Source organism: Choloepus didactylus, chromosome 18 (assembly GCF_015220235.1).
Source record: "Choloepus didactylus isolate mChoDid1 chromosome 18, mChoDid1.pri, whole genome shotgun sequence".
In the NCBI taxonomy this organism is placed as follows: Eukaryota; Metazoa; Chordata; class Mammalia; order Pilosa; family Megalonychidae; genus Choloepus; species Choloepus didactylus.
The window spans coordinates 72709939-72724984 of NC_051324.1; the positions used below are offsets into that span (position 1 = coordinate 72709939).

Consider the following 15046-nt stretch of genomic DNA (forward strand, 5'->3'; position numbering starts at 1 on the left):
TCCAATAGACTGCTTTCCTCAAGACACTTCAAGATAGTAAAAATAATTCCCAAAGATATAATTTCAATAAAATGCCAACATGACAGACAAAAGACAATTTCAGAAAACACTTGAAATGATGCAAAACCTGCCTTTCGTACCTTCCCGGATATTCACCTCAAATGTACTCACCGTAACGCCTGGACAAGGTTAAGATCCGTGAACTCATGTAACTCCACAAAGGCATGAAGAACCTGGATGTTAAACTCATCTCTATCAAGAGGAGTCAAAAGACAGGCAGAAAAAATCCAGAAGTCAGAAGCTGATGACGAGACACCAAGGTCCATCCCATCCCCGTCCGGTCAGTGTTTCCCACACAGTCCCGTGGCCAAACGGGCCTGGGAAAAGCTGACCACTAACCAACCCTCCTCTCAGAAGAGAGAAGAACCCGGCCTAACTCTGTCCTCCCTCATACATATCAATAAACAGCCCCTACAACTATTTCCCCTCAATACCACTGTGGCTACTGCTGCCTTAGGACAAAAATTTCCCCAAGAACTTGGAGCAATCTGGAGTTTGTTTCTTCAGGTTATTCCTGACCTTCTTTGCCCTTCAAGTATCCTTTGAGGCCTTACCTCTCCCCCAGGTAGTCACCAATGGCTGTTTTGTTGAGCCCTTCACCTTTATACAAGAACTGGGCAATGTCTTCACAAGTGTTCTTCAGCAGGTCATTCTCTATTAAGAACTGGATCCCCTAGAATAAGACAGCACAGATCCAAGGAGCTCACCCCAGGAGCTCCTCAAAAGCAAGGGGAAAGGGCAGGGACATGCGGCTGTGGGTGTACTGGTCGCAGAGCAGGTATCTCATACATACTTGCCGGCTGACCCAAGGGCCAGGGAAACCACACTTCAGGACCCAGGGCTTACAACTCAGGAAGACAGGAGATTTGCTCTACAAAATGGCAGCATGAACTGGGAGGCTCAGGAAAGCATCTTTGGGGTCTGTCTGAGCACTGTGAGAAACCCTCATGCTGAAGGCTTCGGGCTTCTGCTGTTTCCTTTTCACGTACCTTTTTAGGGTCCATGTTAAACTTTTTCCTGCCCATGGCTACCTGTTTGTTCCTCTGCATGTTCTTCCTGTAAAACATCCACCACAGCCATTTTAGTACTTCAGGTAACTGGAAAGCATTAAAAGACCCACAGAATGCCTTCAGGCATCCACGGACTTACGGAGGTTTGCAAAGGATTGCTCCAAGAAAGCAACAGGCATGAGGCTGGTTTAACTATAAAAGACAGCCTGAAATCCTGACCCCGCCTCTGTGCTCATTTGCTCCTTCTACCCAAGATTGGTGCTTTTCTCTTGTTTTTGAAACGTGATTTTTAAAAAACTTTATTAAGGTATAATTAACTTACCATATAATAGCCAGTAAGTATACATTTAATGATTGTTAGTAAGCTTACTAAGTTGTGCAACCATCACCATAATCCAGTTCTAGAACATTTTCATCACTCCAATAAAATTCCTCACACTCATTTATGGTTAACCCTCATTCCGACCACAGCCCCCAGCAACCACTAATCTATTCTCTGTCTCCATAAATTGGTCTTTTCCGGATATTTCTTATAAATGAAATCATACGTTATATGACATTTTTTGTCTAGCTTCTTTCATTTAGCATACGATTTCTGAGGTTTATCCACGAAGTAGCGTGGAGCAGTGCTTCATTCAGAAAAAAATGTCTTCACTGGCCACATCCACACAGGAAAAAAAATGTTCCTAAGCTTTTAGAAGTTTTGAAGGAAACATCTGACAACTTTGAGAAGCATCAGAAATCAGGAAAGAATTACAAGGATTCCCTATAAACTGCTGCCTGAGAAACAAAGTCAAAACGGGAACTTACGACTTAATTTCAGCTAGAATGAAGAGCTTTGACTAGGTACCTAGAAATCCCTAATTTTAACCTAAATACTACTAATACTCTAGCTACACTGACAAAGTAAAGGAGAGAGGACACAAATAACCAAAATCAGAATAAAAGTGTGGACATTACTACTGATCTTACAGAAATAAATAAGACTATAAAAGGGTACTGTGAACAATTACATGTAAACAAATTGAAAAACCTGGATGAAATGGACAAATTCCCAGAGGCATACATATTACCTAATCTGATGCAAAAAGAAATAGAAAATCTCAACAGACTGATAGCAAAGTAAAGAGACAAATCAGTCATCAAAAACTTCCCCAAAACAAGAAGTCTAGGACCGGATGGATCCACTGCTTAATTCCACCAAACATTTAAAGAACATTTGACACCAATCCTCCTCAAACTCTTCCAGACAAAAAAGAGAAGAGGAGGGATTACTTCCTGACTCATTCTATGAAGCCAGAATTAACCTGCTACCAAACCCAGATAAAGATACCACGTTAAAGGAAAGTTATAGACAAGCATTGCTTATGAACACAGATGCAAAAACCCTCAACAAAATATTGGCAAACTGAATCCAACAGTATATTAAAAGAATTACACACCATGACCAAGTAGCATTTATTCCAGGAATGCAAGGGTGTTTCAACCTAGTAAAATCAATCCAAGTAAAACATCACATTAATAGGAATGGAAAACACCACATGATGACACAATTGATGCAAAAAACGGCATTTGACATAATCCATATCCTTTCATGATGAAAACACTCAGAAAACTACAAAGAGAAGGGTACTTCCTCAACATGTTCGAAGGCATTTATGAAAAACTCACAGCAAGAATCATACTCAATGGTAAAAGACTGAAAGTTTATCCCCTAAGATCAGAGCTGTTACTCAATGCTGCACTGGAAGTTCTAGCCAGAGCAGTCAGGAAGAGAAAGAAATTAAATGGCATCTAAATTGGAAAGCAAGAAGTCAAATTATCCCTATACACAGATGACATGATCTTATATACAGAAAACCCTAAAGAACCCACAAGAAAGCTATTAGATCTAACAAACAAATTCCTCAGAGTTGCAGGATACAAGACAAATGCTCAGAAGTCAGTTGAGTTTCTGTACACCAGTAATGAACAATCGGAAAAGGAAATCAAGAAAACAATTCCATTTACAATAACATCTAAAAGAATACAATAATATACCTAGAAATAAATTAAACCAAGGGGTGAAAAACTTCAATGAAAACTACAAAACATGGCTGAAAGAAATTAAAGACCTTAATAAATGAAAAGACAGTCCGCATTCATAGATTAGAAAACTTAATATTGTTAAGATGTCAATAATGCCTAAGGTGATTTACAGATTTGATGCAGCCCCTACCAAAATTCCAGTAATCTTTTTTGTAGAAATGGAAAAGCTGATCCTCAAATTCATATGGAATTGCAAAGGGCCCTGAAGAGCCTTATCTTGAAGAAAAAGAACAAAGTTGGAGGACTCATACTTCCCAACTTCAAAACTTACTAGAAAGTTAAAGTAATTAAGACAGTGTGAAGCTGGCATAAGGAAAGACATGTAGACCAATCGAATAAAATTGAGAGTCCAGAGATAAATCCACACATCTATGGCCAGTTGATCTTTGACGAGGGTGCCAAGTCCACTCTACAGGGAAAGAATTGCCTCCTCAACAAATGGTGCTGGGACACCTGGAAATCCACAGGCAAAAGAATGAATGTGGACCCCCACCTCTCACCATATACAAAAATTAATTCAAAATGGATCAATGACCTAAATATGAGAGCTAATACTATAAAACTCTCACAAGAAATCATAGGGAAATATCTTCAGGACCTTGTAGGAGGCCACGGAGTTTCAGATTTCACACCAAAAGCCCAGGCAACAAAAGAAAAAAAAATAGATAAATGGGACTTTAAAATTAAAAACTTCTGTGCATTAAAGGACATTATCAAAAAAGTGAAAAAAACAACCTACAGAATGGGAGGAAATATTTGGAAACCATATATCTGATAAGGGTTTATATCCAAAATACATAAAGAACTCCTATAACTCAGCAACAGCAACAAAACAACCCAACTGAAAAATGGACCAAGGATTTGAACAGACATTTCTCCAAAGAAGATATTCCACTGGCCAGTAAGTATATGAGAAGATGCTCAATATCATCAGCCACTGGAGAAATGTAAACTAAAACTACAATGGGATACCACTTTCACACCCTCCAGGGTGACTATTACTTAAAAAAAAAAAAAAAAAAAACTGAAAATAGCAAGTGTTGGCGAGGATGCAGAGAAACAGAACCCTCATTCGCTGTTGGTGTGATATAAAACGGTGCAGTCGCTGTGGACAGCAGTTCGGAGGTTCCTCAAAAAGTTAAACAGAATCATCATATGACTTGGCAATTCTATTCCTAGGCAAATACCCCAAAGTACTGAAAGCAGGGACTTGGACAGATATTTGTACAGTAATGTTCACAACAACCAAAAGGTGGAAGCAACCCAAGTGTCTGTCAACAGACGAATGGACAAACAAAGTGTGATCTACCCATCCCATGGAATATCTTTCAGCGTAAAAAGAAATGAAGTGCTGGTACATGCTATAACATGGACGAACCTTAAGTGAAATACGTCAGACACAAAAGAACAAATGTTGTATGATTCGTCCTATATGAATTACTTAGAATAAGCAAATTCATAGAGACAGAAAGCAGAATAGTGGTTACCAAGTGTGGGAGAAGAGAGAACATGGAGTGATTACTAATAAAGAGTACGGATTTTGGTTTGGGATGATGAAAATAGTCTGGAAACAGTGATGAAAGTTGTACAGTATTGTCAATGTACTTAATGTCAAAGAACTATCTACTTAAAATTGTTAAAATGATTTTTATGGTATATATATATTTTATCATAACTAAAAATAAATAAAATTTTATAAAATTTATTAATAAGACCTAAATCAAGGCAAATTTAAACGGCTAAGAATTGCTGAGTCATCACGTGAGTATTTTGTAAGAAATCGCCAAGCTATTTCTCAAATGGTTATACCATTTTACTCTCACCACCTCTCACCAACACTAGGTATGGCTTTTCTTTTCTTTTTTTTTTTTAATAAGAAATTCTATTTTGAGATAAATTCAAACTTACAGGAACAGTTGCAAAAACAGTACAAACCCCATACACAGAACTCCAGCATACCCCAACCCCCCTCCCCCGATACCCCGATCCACCACCTTTAACATCCTGTCACACCACCATTTCTTTCTTTCTTTCCCTCCCTCCCTCTCTCCCTCCCTATCATCCATCATCTATTGCTCTGTCTTCTGAACATATGAGAGCAAGCTGCACACATTCTTGAAAAAACATATAATTCACATATACATTTCCCATGAACAAGAACATTCTTTTATGCAATCCCATTAAATGCAGCTAAGAAGTTCAAGAAATTCAACCTTGATACAAAGCTTGCATTCTATATTTCTTTTTTTTTTTCCTTATGTCCCATCTGTGTCCCTTTGAGTCTCCTGTCCTCCATCCTCAGATCCCATCCAGGATCATCCTTGGCATTTAATTGTCATCTATTTAAACTTTTTTTTTTTTTTCCAATTGTGGAAACATATATACAGCCTAAATCTCCCCATTCCACCCCCTCCCTAGCATTCCATTAGTGGGATTAATCACATTTAGAATGTTGCAATGCTATTACCTTCCCACCATCCCTTTCTAGAAATTTCTCTTCACCCCAAACAGAAACCCTACACTCATTTCTTAACTCTCCATTGCCCCTTCCCCCACTTCTCGGAACCTCTACTCTACTTTTCATCTCTATGGTCATATTCTCTGATACTTTCTTTGTGTTTACCGTGGGGCTTAAATTTAACATCTTAAATCTATAACAATCTTGTTTTTCTTTGATACCAACTTAACTTCAATATGACACATAAACTATGTTCCTATACTCCCTCATTCCCCCACTCTTACGTAGTTCTTGTCAAAAATTACATATTTTACATTGAGTCCAAAACCACTGATTTATCATTACAGTTTATGTATTTTAGATACTGCAGGAAGTAAATAGCGGAGTTACAAATCAAAAATACAGTAGTATTGGTATTTGTATTTACCATGTGATCTTTAGTGGTACCCTTTATTTCTTCATGTAGTTTCAGTCAATTGTTTAGTGTCCCTTCCTTTCAGCCTGCTCAACTCCCTTTAGCATTTCTTATAGGACTGATCTACTGGTGATGAAGTCCCTCAGCTTTTTTCTCTGTCGGTAGGGCTCCCTTTAGTATCTGAAGTAGGGCAGGTCTTTTATTAGCAAAATCTCTCAGCATTTGTTTGTGAAAAATTTAAGCTCTCCCTCAAATTTGAAGGAGAGTTTTGCTGCATAAAGTATTCTTGGTTGGAAATTTTTCTCTCTCAGAGTTTTAAATATGTCATGCCACTGCCTTCCCGCCTCCATGGTGGCCACTGAGTAGTCACAACTTAGTCTTATGTTGTTTCCTTTGTATGTGATGAATTGCTTTTCTCTTGCTGCTTTCAGAACTTGCTCCTTCTCTTCAGTATTTGACAGTCTGATCAGAATATGTCTTGGAGTGGGTTTATTTGGATTTATTCTATTTGGAGTTTGCTGGGCATTTATGTTTTGTGCATTTATATTGTGTAGAAGGTTTGGGAAGTTTTCCCCAACAATTTCTTTGAATACTCTTTCTAGACCTTTACCCTTCTCTTCCCTTTCTGGAACACCAATGAGTCTTAAATTTGGACGTTTTTTTAATCTATCGTATCCCTGAGATCCATTTCAATTTTTTCGATTTTTTTCCCCATTCTTTCTTCGGTTCTTTCATTTTCTGTTCTGTGGTCCTCGAGGAGGCTGAGTCATTGTTCAGCTTCCTCTAATCTGTATTATGAGTATCCAGAGTCTTTTTAATTTGGCCAACTGTTTGTTTTATTTCCATAAGATCTTCTATTTTTTTATTTACTCTTGCAATTTCTTCTTTATGCTCTTCTAGGGTCTTCTTTATGTCCTTTATATCCTGTGCCATGCTTTTCTTCATGTCCTTTATATCCTGAGCCATGCTCTTGTTGCCTGTCTGTAATTATTTGATTAATTGTGCCAAGTACTGTGTGTCTTCTGATCTTTTGATTTGGGTGTTTTGGTTTGGGTTGTCCATATCGTCTGGTTTTATCATATGTTTTACGATTTTCTGTTGTTTTTGGCCTCTTTGGCATTTGCTTTACTTGATCCCTAATTTGACAGAACTGCAGCTTGGTGGCATACACTTTCTCTAACTAACCAGCAGATGGCGTCCGTGAGTCACCTATTCCCCTCAAGTCAGTTCTCCCCCACTTTGTCTTTGTGGTGTGTAGGGGTCTGATTCTTGTGGGGTCCAATTGGTGCACCAAGTCTGGGTGTATTGTTGGTGCTGTCCGCCCTGAACGTGGGGCGTGTGTCTGGGTGGTTAGGCAGGCAGGGCAGCTTTAATAATCAAACCTCCCAGGTGTTCCCGGAGATTTAAGGCTGTACTCTGCCACTGACCCACAAGTCCTTGGTACTAGTGTAGGTTCCCTGGGATTTCTGAGCGGTTCCCCCTTCCCAGCTGTGCTCTTCCAGGACCTCTGCTGAGGGAGGCCCAGCCCTGGGTCGCTGGGCCGTGCAGGGGCACTCCCAGCCCACTTCAAAGATGGTTGAATGGAATGCATTAACTTCCCCCTTTCTCACACAGCTCTGCCCTCACAGCTCTGGGACAATCAGCCATGGGTGTATTAAAGGCCACTGTCCATGGCCGATATTGTGGTGTGTGTACAGTGCTGCGGCAAAGATTCCCCATCACACTGGGTTTCTTGGCGCAGCTCTGGGCTGTGGGTCTAGCCCCAAGCAGGAGCATCTCCCACCTGCTGGGGAGATGGCTGTAAGAAATGAGGGTTTTTTTCTCCTTTCGGCTCCCCTCTCCTCCTCTGGTCTCGAGACAATCAGCAGCAGATGTGGGAAGGGGTATCCTCCACGCCAGACACCGAGGCATTAGCCCAGCCCACTCCCGCCATGCTTCACTGCGTGGCTCTCCATCGTATCTGCAGCCACTCCCAGGCTTTTTTATTTTTTTAAGAACTAGTCCGTCTCCAAACGCCAGCCCACCATTTCCCCACACCGCAGAGTGGCCAGGGACTTTCAGCCGACTCACTCACTCGTTTCAGAATGCAGGCTCCTGGTTTCACCAAATGCACGTTCCCTGTGGATTTAGCAGACCTTGTCGGGCTGGTGCATCGCTGGCAGTGGTGTTCTGGGTCACGTTCTGTTTTTTATTTAGTATTTTTCACGGAGGTGTTTTTTTGCCCTGTCTCACCTAGCTGCCATCTGAGGTTCTCCGCCATATTGGCTTTTCTTTTTAACTTTAGCCAATCCTAGTGGGTATGAAGTGGCATCTCACAGCAGTTTTAAGTGGCACTGTCTTATGACTGACGCTATACATCTTTTCAAGTGTATATTATATATATACTTCTTTTGTAAAGTGTCCATTCAAGTTTCTATTTCAGCTGTATTTTTGTCACTGAGTTGTATGCATATGCAGTCTCTCTCTCTCCCTAGATGTATGTATAGTCTGGATACAACTCCTTTCTCAGATATATATATATATATATATAGCAAATATTTTCTCCCCATCTGTGGCTTGTCTAGTCATTTCCTTCGAAAGTATCTTATATAAGAGCAAATGTTTTTAATTTTGATGAACTCCAATTTATCAACTTTTAAGTGGAAAGTAAGTAATCTATAATCCAAAACATCAAAATGACAATGTAGGGTCTTGAAGTGATGAGCTGGTCACTTTCTATAGAACACCCGGCTCCACTAATCCCTAATGGCCCTGCCCACACAAATTTAAAATAACAAAAATCAAACAGTCTTATGAAGTCAGACAGGGAGACTTAGGCTTAGAAAAATAGAGACATAGTGAATTAGAAACAGCCTATTTACGGCATTAAACAGAAAACAGTCTGGGAACCCCACTCAAAACAAACTCCCAAAGTCACTAACACTTCATGTAGTTGAAAGAAAAAACAAAACCTGCAAATACTCCTTGCCATTTTGCAGTATAACTTCATTTCTACCTTCTCTTCCCGTAAGCATTAGGGAAGCTTTGACAAACAAGCTACAATTATACCCAGTCAACCCGATCCACTTCAGCCTTCTGAACTCCTATTACTAGTATCAATTAAGCTTTTCCTTTACACAAAGCACAACCAGAAACTTAAAAAATACACACACAGTGGACAGGGGGAAGAAATAGTAATTCACACAAGAATGTAAGGGCCGTTCAAGGCTTTCTGGGGCCCCTGCAGTTACCTAACTCGACCTTTCAGACAATGAGAAAACCCCTGCCTTCAGGAGTCCCTGGTCTAGTACCTGGACGTCAAAAAGTCTGGTTATGTTCATGCTTTCTGGGAAAAGCAGAAGGACAAAATGGTGACTATCTCCGTAAGCATGCCACCTGCGCACAGTTACACGCTGGGTCCTTTAGAAGCTACAACCACAGAAATCAAGCACAGGGCAGACTCACCGTTCTTCTGTGGAGCCCAGGCTCTCAATTTCATTAGCTACTTCTGCTATCTCATCCTTCAGCCTCTACAAAAGAAACAGTCCAAAATTACTGGGAGAAGAAGGTTTTCACCAAATGAAAACCTGTGATATCACAAATCACTTCCTCTAACCAAAAACAGAATCAAATAAAGCAAAATTAAATAACAAACCAAAAAAAATCCAAAAAACTAAATTAGGAAATTCATTTGTTCCACAAATATTTACTGAGCTGCTTCCAAACAGTAAGCATTCTAGGAATTCAATGGTGATAAAGATACACAGCTCCTGACCTCAAGGAGTTTCTAGTCCAGGAAAGAAAAATTATCATCACATAAACTGTGTAAAAAATGTATATTCCACCAAAATATGGCTGACTCCACACAGTCTATCAGACCAAATTTACAGTTTGCTAAACACTGGTATGACAGAAGACTCACAAAATAAACCGCTCTGGGGGAGGCCAGGCTGAGCTGGCGGCAGCTGCACCGGCCAACGCTGCCACGTGGTGGTGAGCAAAGAAAGCGCCTGACCACGTCTCTCCACCAGCATCACCTCTCCCGCTCGGGCTGGCCCCAGGCTCGGATGTTGGATGGACTGTCACAGTGACAGGGCTTGAGTGGGGAATGGCTATGTTCTCCCAGCATGTACCAGTGAAACAGGAATCCGAAAATTAGGGTAAACTATCCCAATATACTCAAACCAACAACCGGAGCAGGCAGTCTTTCCCGCCCACACTCGCCACGGCGTGGTCACTGGGAACGCCCCTCCCTTACCCCACCCCTGACCCCCGAGATGTTTTCAGAAGAGACAGAAGAATCCAACTAAAGACTTCTGTGACTTGTTTCCTATGAAGCTGGGCTGTTCTGAAAAGGAACTTGGAAAAACATTAACAAAATAGCTATCACTGGTTAAGCATCTCCCAAGGGACCAGAAATTATGCTAAATCCTTTATAAATACTAGCTCATGTAATCTTTGCAGCAACCTGTGAAGTAGGTTATTGTCATACTTTTATTATTACAGATGAAGAACTGGAAAGTCAAGAAGCCAAATCTTCTCATCTAGAATCTGCAGCTAGTGAGTGGCCAGGGCCTGGACCTGGGTCCAGCTCAATCCACAGCCGAGTGCTCACCGCCTCTTGCAGCCTCCCCCGTGCTCCACCTGGAAACGCGGTGAGGACTGGCTGAGGGGTCCGAGACTCGGGGGCTCTACCAACTGCCGGCTGTGTGAGCCCTCACAGCACTCAGCACCACTTGCGATTCCACTTCTTCATCTGTAAGACTAAGGTGGCTGTCAACGCTCACACTCAGTTCAGAGATGGAGTGAAAGCAAGCCAGAAAACACAGTGAGAAGATGCTTTGTATGGGACAAACGTTTGCACAAATGGAATGTGTCACTGCTATTTTTGTGTCGGTCAAGCCACTTGGGCTGCTCTCCTACCTGTATGTCAGCCAGCAGCTCCTGCTTTCTTCGCCGGATGTTCTCCAGTTCCTGGCGCTCCTCTGGAGTCAGGTCACTGGGAACTACAAAAAAAAGAGGAAAATGCTGCTAACAAAGCTTTTCTCTCACTGCAAATAAAGAAAGAGCTGAAAATGTAGAGGCCACAAAAGGAGAAAGATAACAAGAAAGAAGCTAGAGGCCAGTTTCAGAAATAACTGCTAGGAACAGTCCTGACCCCAAGTCCCCACCAGGTTCACCAAAGGACGGATGGACCTCGGCTCACAGAGAAAAGCTCTTAGGAGAAGACACTTGGAAGAGGAAGGGTGCGAGGAGCGACTGCCCATGGTTAGATGAGGCTGGCTGGCTGGAACAGGGTGCATTTACCAGCGGAAAGCCTTGTCATTTACCACCCACAGCCGGGGGACTTCAGGCCCTGGTCCAATCTCCAGGCCTGGGCTCCCACGAGGTCAGAGAGGGACAACACAGCCTCATGTAGTTCAACCACAACATGGAAAGAAGTCCATGACATGCTAAGGGATAGGGGGGACACCACAGAGATAAAAATCTAGAAGGATACACACCAAACTGGGGACCGGGGCTCCAGGGACTTTTTTTATTAGGGGAGAGTGCAAATGCAGTCCCCCACTACCACAAATTATGCAGTCGAGTTTCCCACATTTGGGGAAATTACAGGGGTTAGAACATCGGAGTGCAATGGATAAGCCTCGCCCTGGGAAAACCACCTTCGTGATCATGGTGTCTCCCCTGCCAGGTAAGTATCCCAGGGACTTCTAGTTTCCCCTTTACAAACGTCTGTGTGGTTTGAATAATGTTTTACATGAGCGCTCATCATCAGAACAGTCGTTTAACTCCAGGATGCCCGTTCTCCCACGAAGCACTGGTGCTTTCCTCCATGACACACCTCCTCGCACATGTGGAAGGCGGCTTGGGACAGACGCCCACCAAGACACCCTATGGAATCTGCTGCGGGGAGCCAAGCGTTCCATGAGAAGGAAAAGCACCGGAACCAGGCAGGCCCGGTCTCGAATCCTAGCCCCAACCACCACACGCCGAGTAGGTCGCTTTGGACAGGTCATTTAACTTCTCTGGGCCACAGAGTTGTCATCAGTCAAGTGGGGAGACCATCATCACTTCACGGGGCTGCTGGGGGTGACACAAAATCAGGGAAAGTACCTCAAACCCTGCCTGGCCCTTAGCAGGAGCTGGAGACAGTTGCCCCCTTCCCTTCATGTCCAGAGTGACGGTGCCCTGTGCCCAGGGAGGAGCCCAGCGGCACCTGCACGGGTCAGGGCTGCGATGCCTGCCATGGTGGCCGTGAGCCATGAGTGACCACTATGCGTGTGGCAGGTGACCAGCCCAATTTAAGCGTGCTGTAAGTTTAAAATACACACCAGGCTGTGTCCAAAAAAAAAAACTACAAAATCTCTCTTTAATAATATTTTATATTGATCACATTGAAATAATAACTTGACATATTGGGTTAAATAAAATGTATTCTTTTAATTGATTTCACTGGGGCTACTAGAAAATAAAATTGCACTTGTAGCTCGCATTACATTTCTCCCGCACAGCAGAGTTGGAGACAGCCACTGCAGGGAGTGCAGTTAGAAGACAGACTCTCTTTCCACCTGTGGCACTGAAACTTTCAGAGTAGTCACTTTCCCCCAAATATTTCATAAAAGTCACATCAGCAAACAAAACAGGGTAGAAACAACAGACCACAATTAAGCCTACAGCAAGGGTTCATCAGCTATGTCAGAAGAGCTGATCTTTCCTTTTCTCCCCCAGCTTTTCCCCAGCCTTCTCAAGAAAAGTATCTTTTAAACTACTCCAAGATCCACAGGAAGAAAGGCGTTTTATATCCCGACTCAATCCCCCACACAAAGGTATCAAAAATAACGCAGTCGCCGTGTGAAGCGCTCGGCCCTCTCTGTGTGGCCCTTGCAGCGATTTCACGGCCTGCCCAATGCACTGAGGCCGTAGTCTGGAAAACAGCTGAAGATTCCAGCTGAATCCAACTCAGTCCTCTTCCCGAGCCCCGGAGACGCCAGGCTGCCCTGAGCCTGCTGGCAGCTCTGAGACCATAATCCTCAGAACTAAGAATCGAGGAGCAATTTAGATAAGTAACAAATTAGTCCTAGTTAGAGAAAAAGCACTTAGAAAAAGAACAGGCATTCGACTAATAAACACCCCACTGCAGAGAAAAACATGCTTAAAGGCGTTCTTTCCCATTTTTCTGGACTTCATAGTCCATGAAGACTAGAAGAACCCTTTAAGAAATTAATTTCCTGCCGTTCTAGAAGACAAAAACTTATTCTAAATACCATGGTTTTGAAAACGTGAGGCAATAGTCCTTTTACTTTTCTTTCTTTTTTTCTATAAACGGCTTTTCCCTGGGGGGTGGGGGGGTGTGCAGCAACCAGGCTTTGATTTTGAGGGTACAGAACTGGCTTAATCAGATCATTGCTGAGTCTCTATCCAAGCAGAGGCAAAGCTAAATTCAAGGTCCTTATAATCAAGTTGATGAAGAATAGAACCATCATGTAAAAATGTGTATCTCCAGACTGCTGCGGAGCCTGAGAAACCAATTTCTATCATTCAAAATCGGAAACACTCTGTGGTCACTTTCTTTTCAGAATCTAAGCACCTGACAATTCTGGGTTGGTGCTCACTCGACATCTTTTCTACAAGGTCACAACCCAGTTGCTGGATTATAAATTCAAAATGTGCTTCCAGTCCTCTCCCTCCCAAGATACTATTTTTAAAACAGTAAAGGAATAAAAAAGGCATTAGCCTATAGGATCAAAGAGTACAGAAGAGGGGCCACCAGCAGGGGAGAGTCAAGCAAACACCCAGAACAGAGAGAGCACAGGAAGAGCACCAGAACCTTCTAGAAGGAGAGCGCCGCGAGGGCGGACAAGCTGTGTGCCTCGCTCACTGTGGCCCTGGGGTGCCAGGCTCAGTGCCTCACACACAGAGATCCTGAATATGTATTTATCCCAGGCACAAGCAGAGGAACTGAACCAACCTGGTGGGCTGGCAGCTAGCACGGAAGCTGCTGGCCAGGGTGACACCTCTCTGTACATCTGGAAGGCCAACATCACCCTAGAGCCAAGCGGGCTCCTGCCCACTCCCCCTAAAGCAGAGTCTCACAGTCTGTCCCCAGGCCCCACTCCAGCCACAGAGCCCCCACCTAGGCTGCCTCCTGCCTCACCGTCACCCTCCCGAGATAACCAAGGACCCTGGGATATAGCGGGGGGATGAGAAAGAACAAGACAGGAAACAACCCGAGCAAAGGGATGATTACGGGAACGAAAAAACTTTAAAGAAAAGGAAACTCTGAAAAGGGGACAATTAAAGAAAAAGAGTAAACTCTTGCAAATTAAACCTATTTTGCCCCTCCCTCAAAAAACACACACAAAAAATCAATAAAGGATTAAAAAAGTTGAGGCACTCTGGGCAGAGCAAAGAACAAAAAAAAAGACCTGAAATTGAAAGTGCCCATCAATTCATTCAGCATAATACTTTTTTAAACAACAAAGCACAGAGAAATATTCATTAAAAAATTCAAAAGTTCAAGGATTAAACAAGATCCTAAAACCTCCATGGGGGTGAAGAGGGGAATCAGATCACCAAGGAAAGAAGGATCTGGCACCCAAACGAGTGGCACTGGGAGGCAGGGCGGGGGCTTCCCCATGAACACGATCTTGACACTACGATCCGCGATCAAGCAGGGAGGCAAACCAGAATCCTTTCAGACGCATAAGGACTCAGGAAGGGTATCTCCACGCCCCCCCTGAAATTCCTTCAGGAAGAGAGGGACATGCACCCAAGGGCTGGAGGAGAACACCACCACAGCACTCCCACAGACGGACAGAAGGACCCCGGGACAGAGCAGAACAGGAAGCAAGGGCCCCGCGAAGAGTGAAGAGAAGGCAGCAGATTCTCAACAGGAGCACAGACAGAAAGACCCTCAGGAACTCCCGTGATATGAGAGCACAGCACTCGGCCTTCCCTCAAGAATAAAAAGGTCACCGGAGACGGGAAAAGCAAAAACTAAAGGAAACCCAGGTGTAAACGGAGAAAGCCACA

At 43.0% G+C, this 15046-nt stretch overlaps 1 protein-coding gene and 1 non-coding gene across 9 annotated transcripts in view; both read right to left on the reverse strand.

The window, feature by feature from the left end:
- Positions 1-15046, reverse strand: part of CYTH1 (cytohesin 1) — a 91222-nt gene that overhangs the window by 23598 nt on the left and 52578 nt on the right. For 7 of the 8 annotated variants that reach the window (XM_037809104.1, XM_037809107.1, XM_037809103.1 and 4 more), the window contains exons 2-6: positions 10934-11016; positions 9476-9540; positions 1050-1116; positions 615-733; positions 172-252 (exon numbers count right to left, since the gene is read on the reverse strand). In XM_037809104.1, coding sequence (XP_037665032.1) covers positions 172-252; positions 615-733; positions 1050-1116; positions 9476-9540; positions 10934-11016 — 415 coding nt within the window. Of the gene's footprint in view, positions 1-171; positions 253-614; positions 734-1049; positions 1117-9475; positions 9541-10933; positions 11017-15046 lie in introns of those variants that run through there. The other variant, XM_037809106.1, reaches the window with a different exon arrangement.
- LOC119515045 lies at positions 11553-11713 on the reverse strand. Its single transcript, XR_005212942.1, has one exon. It is a non-coding gene; the product is annotated as a U1 spliceosomal RNA (small nuclear RNA).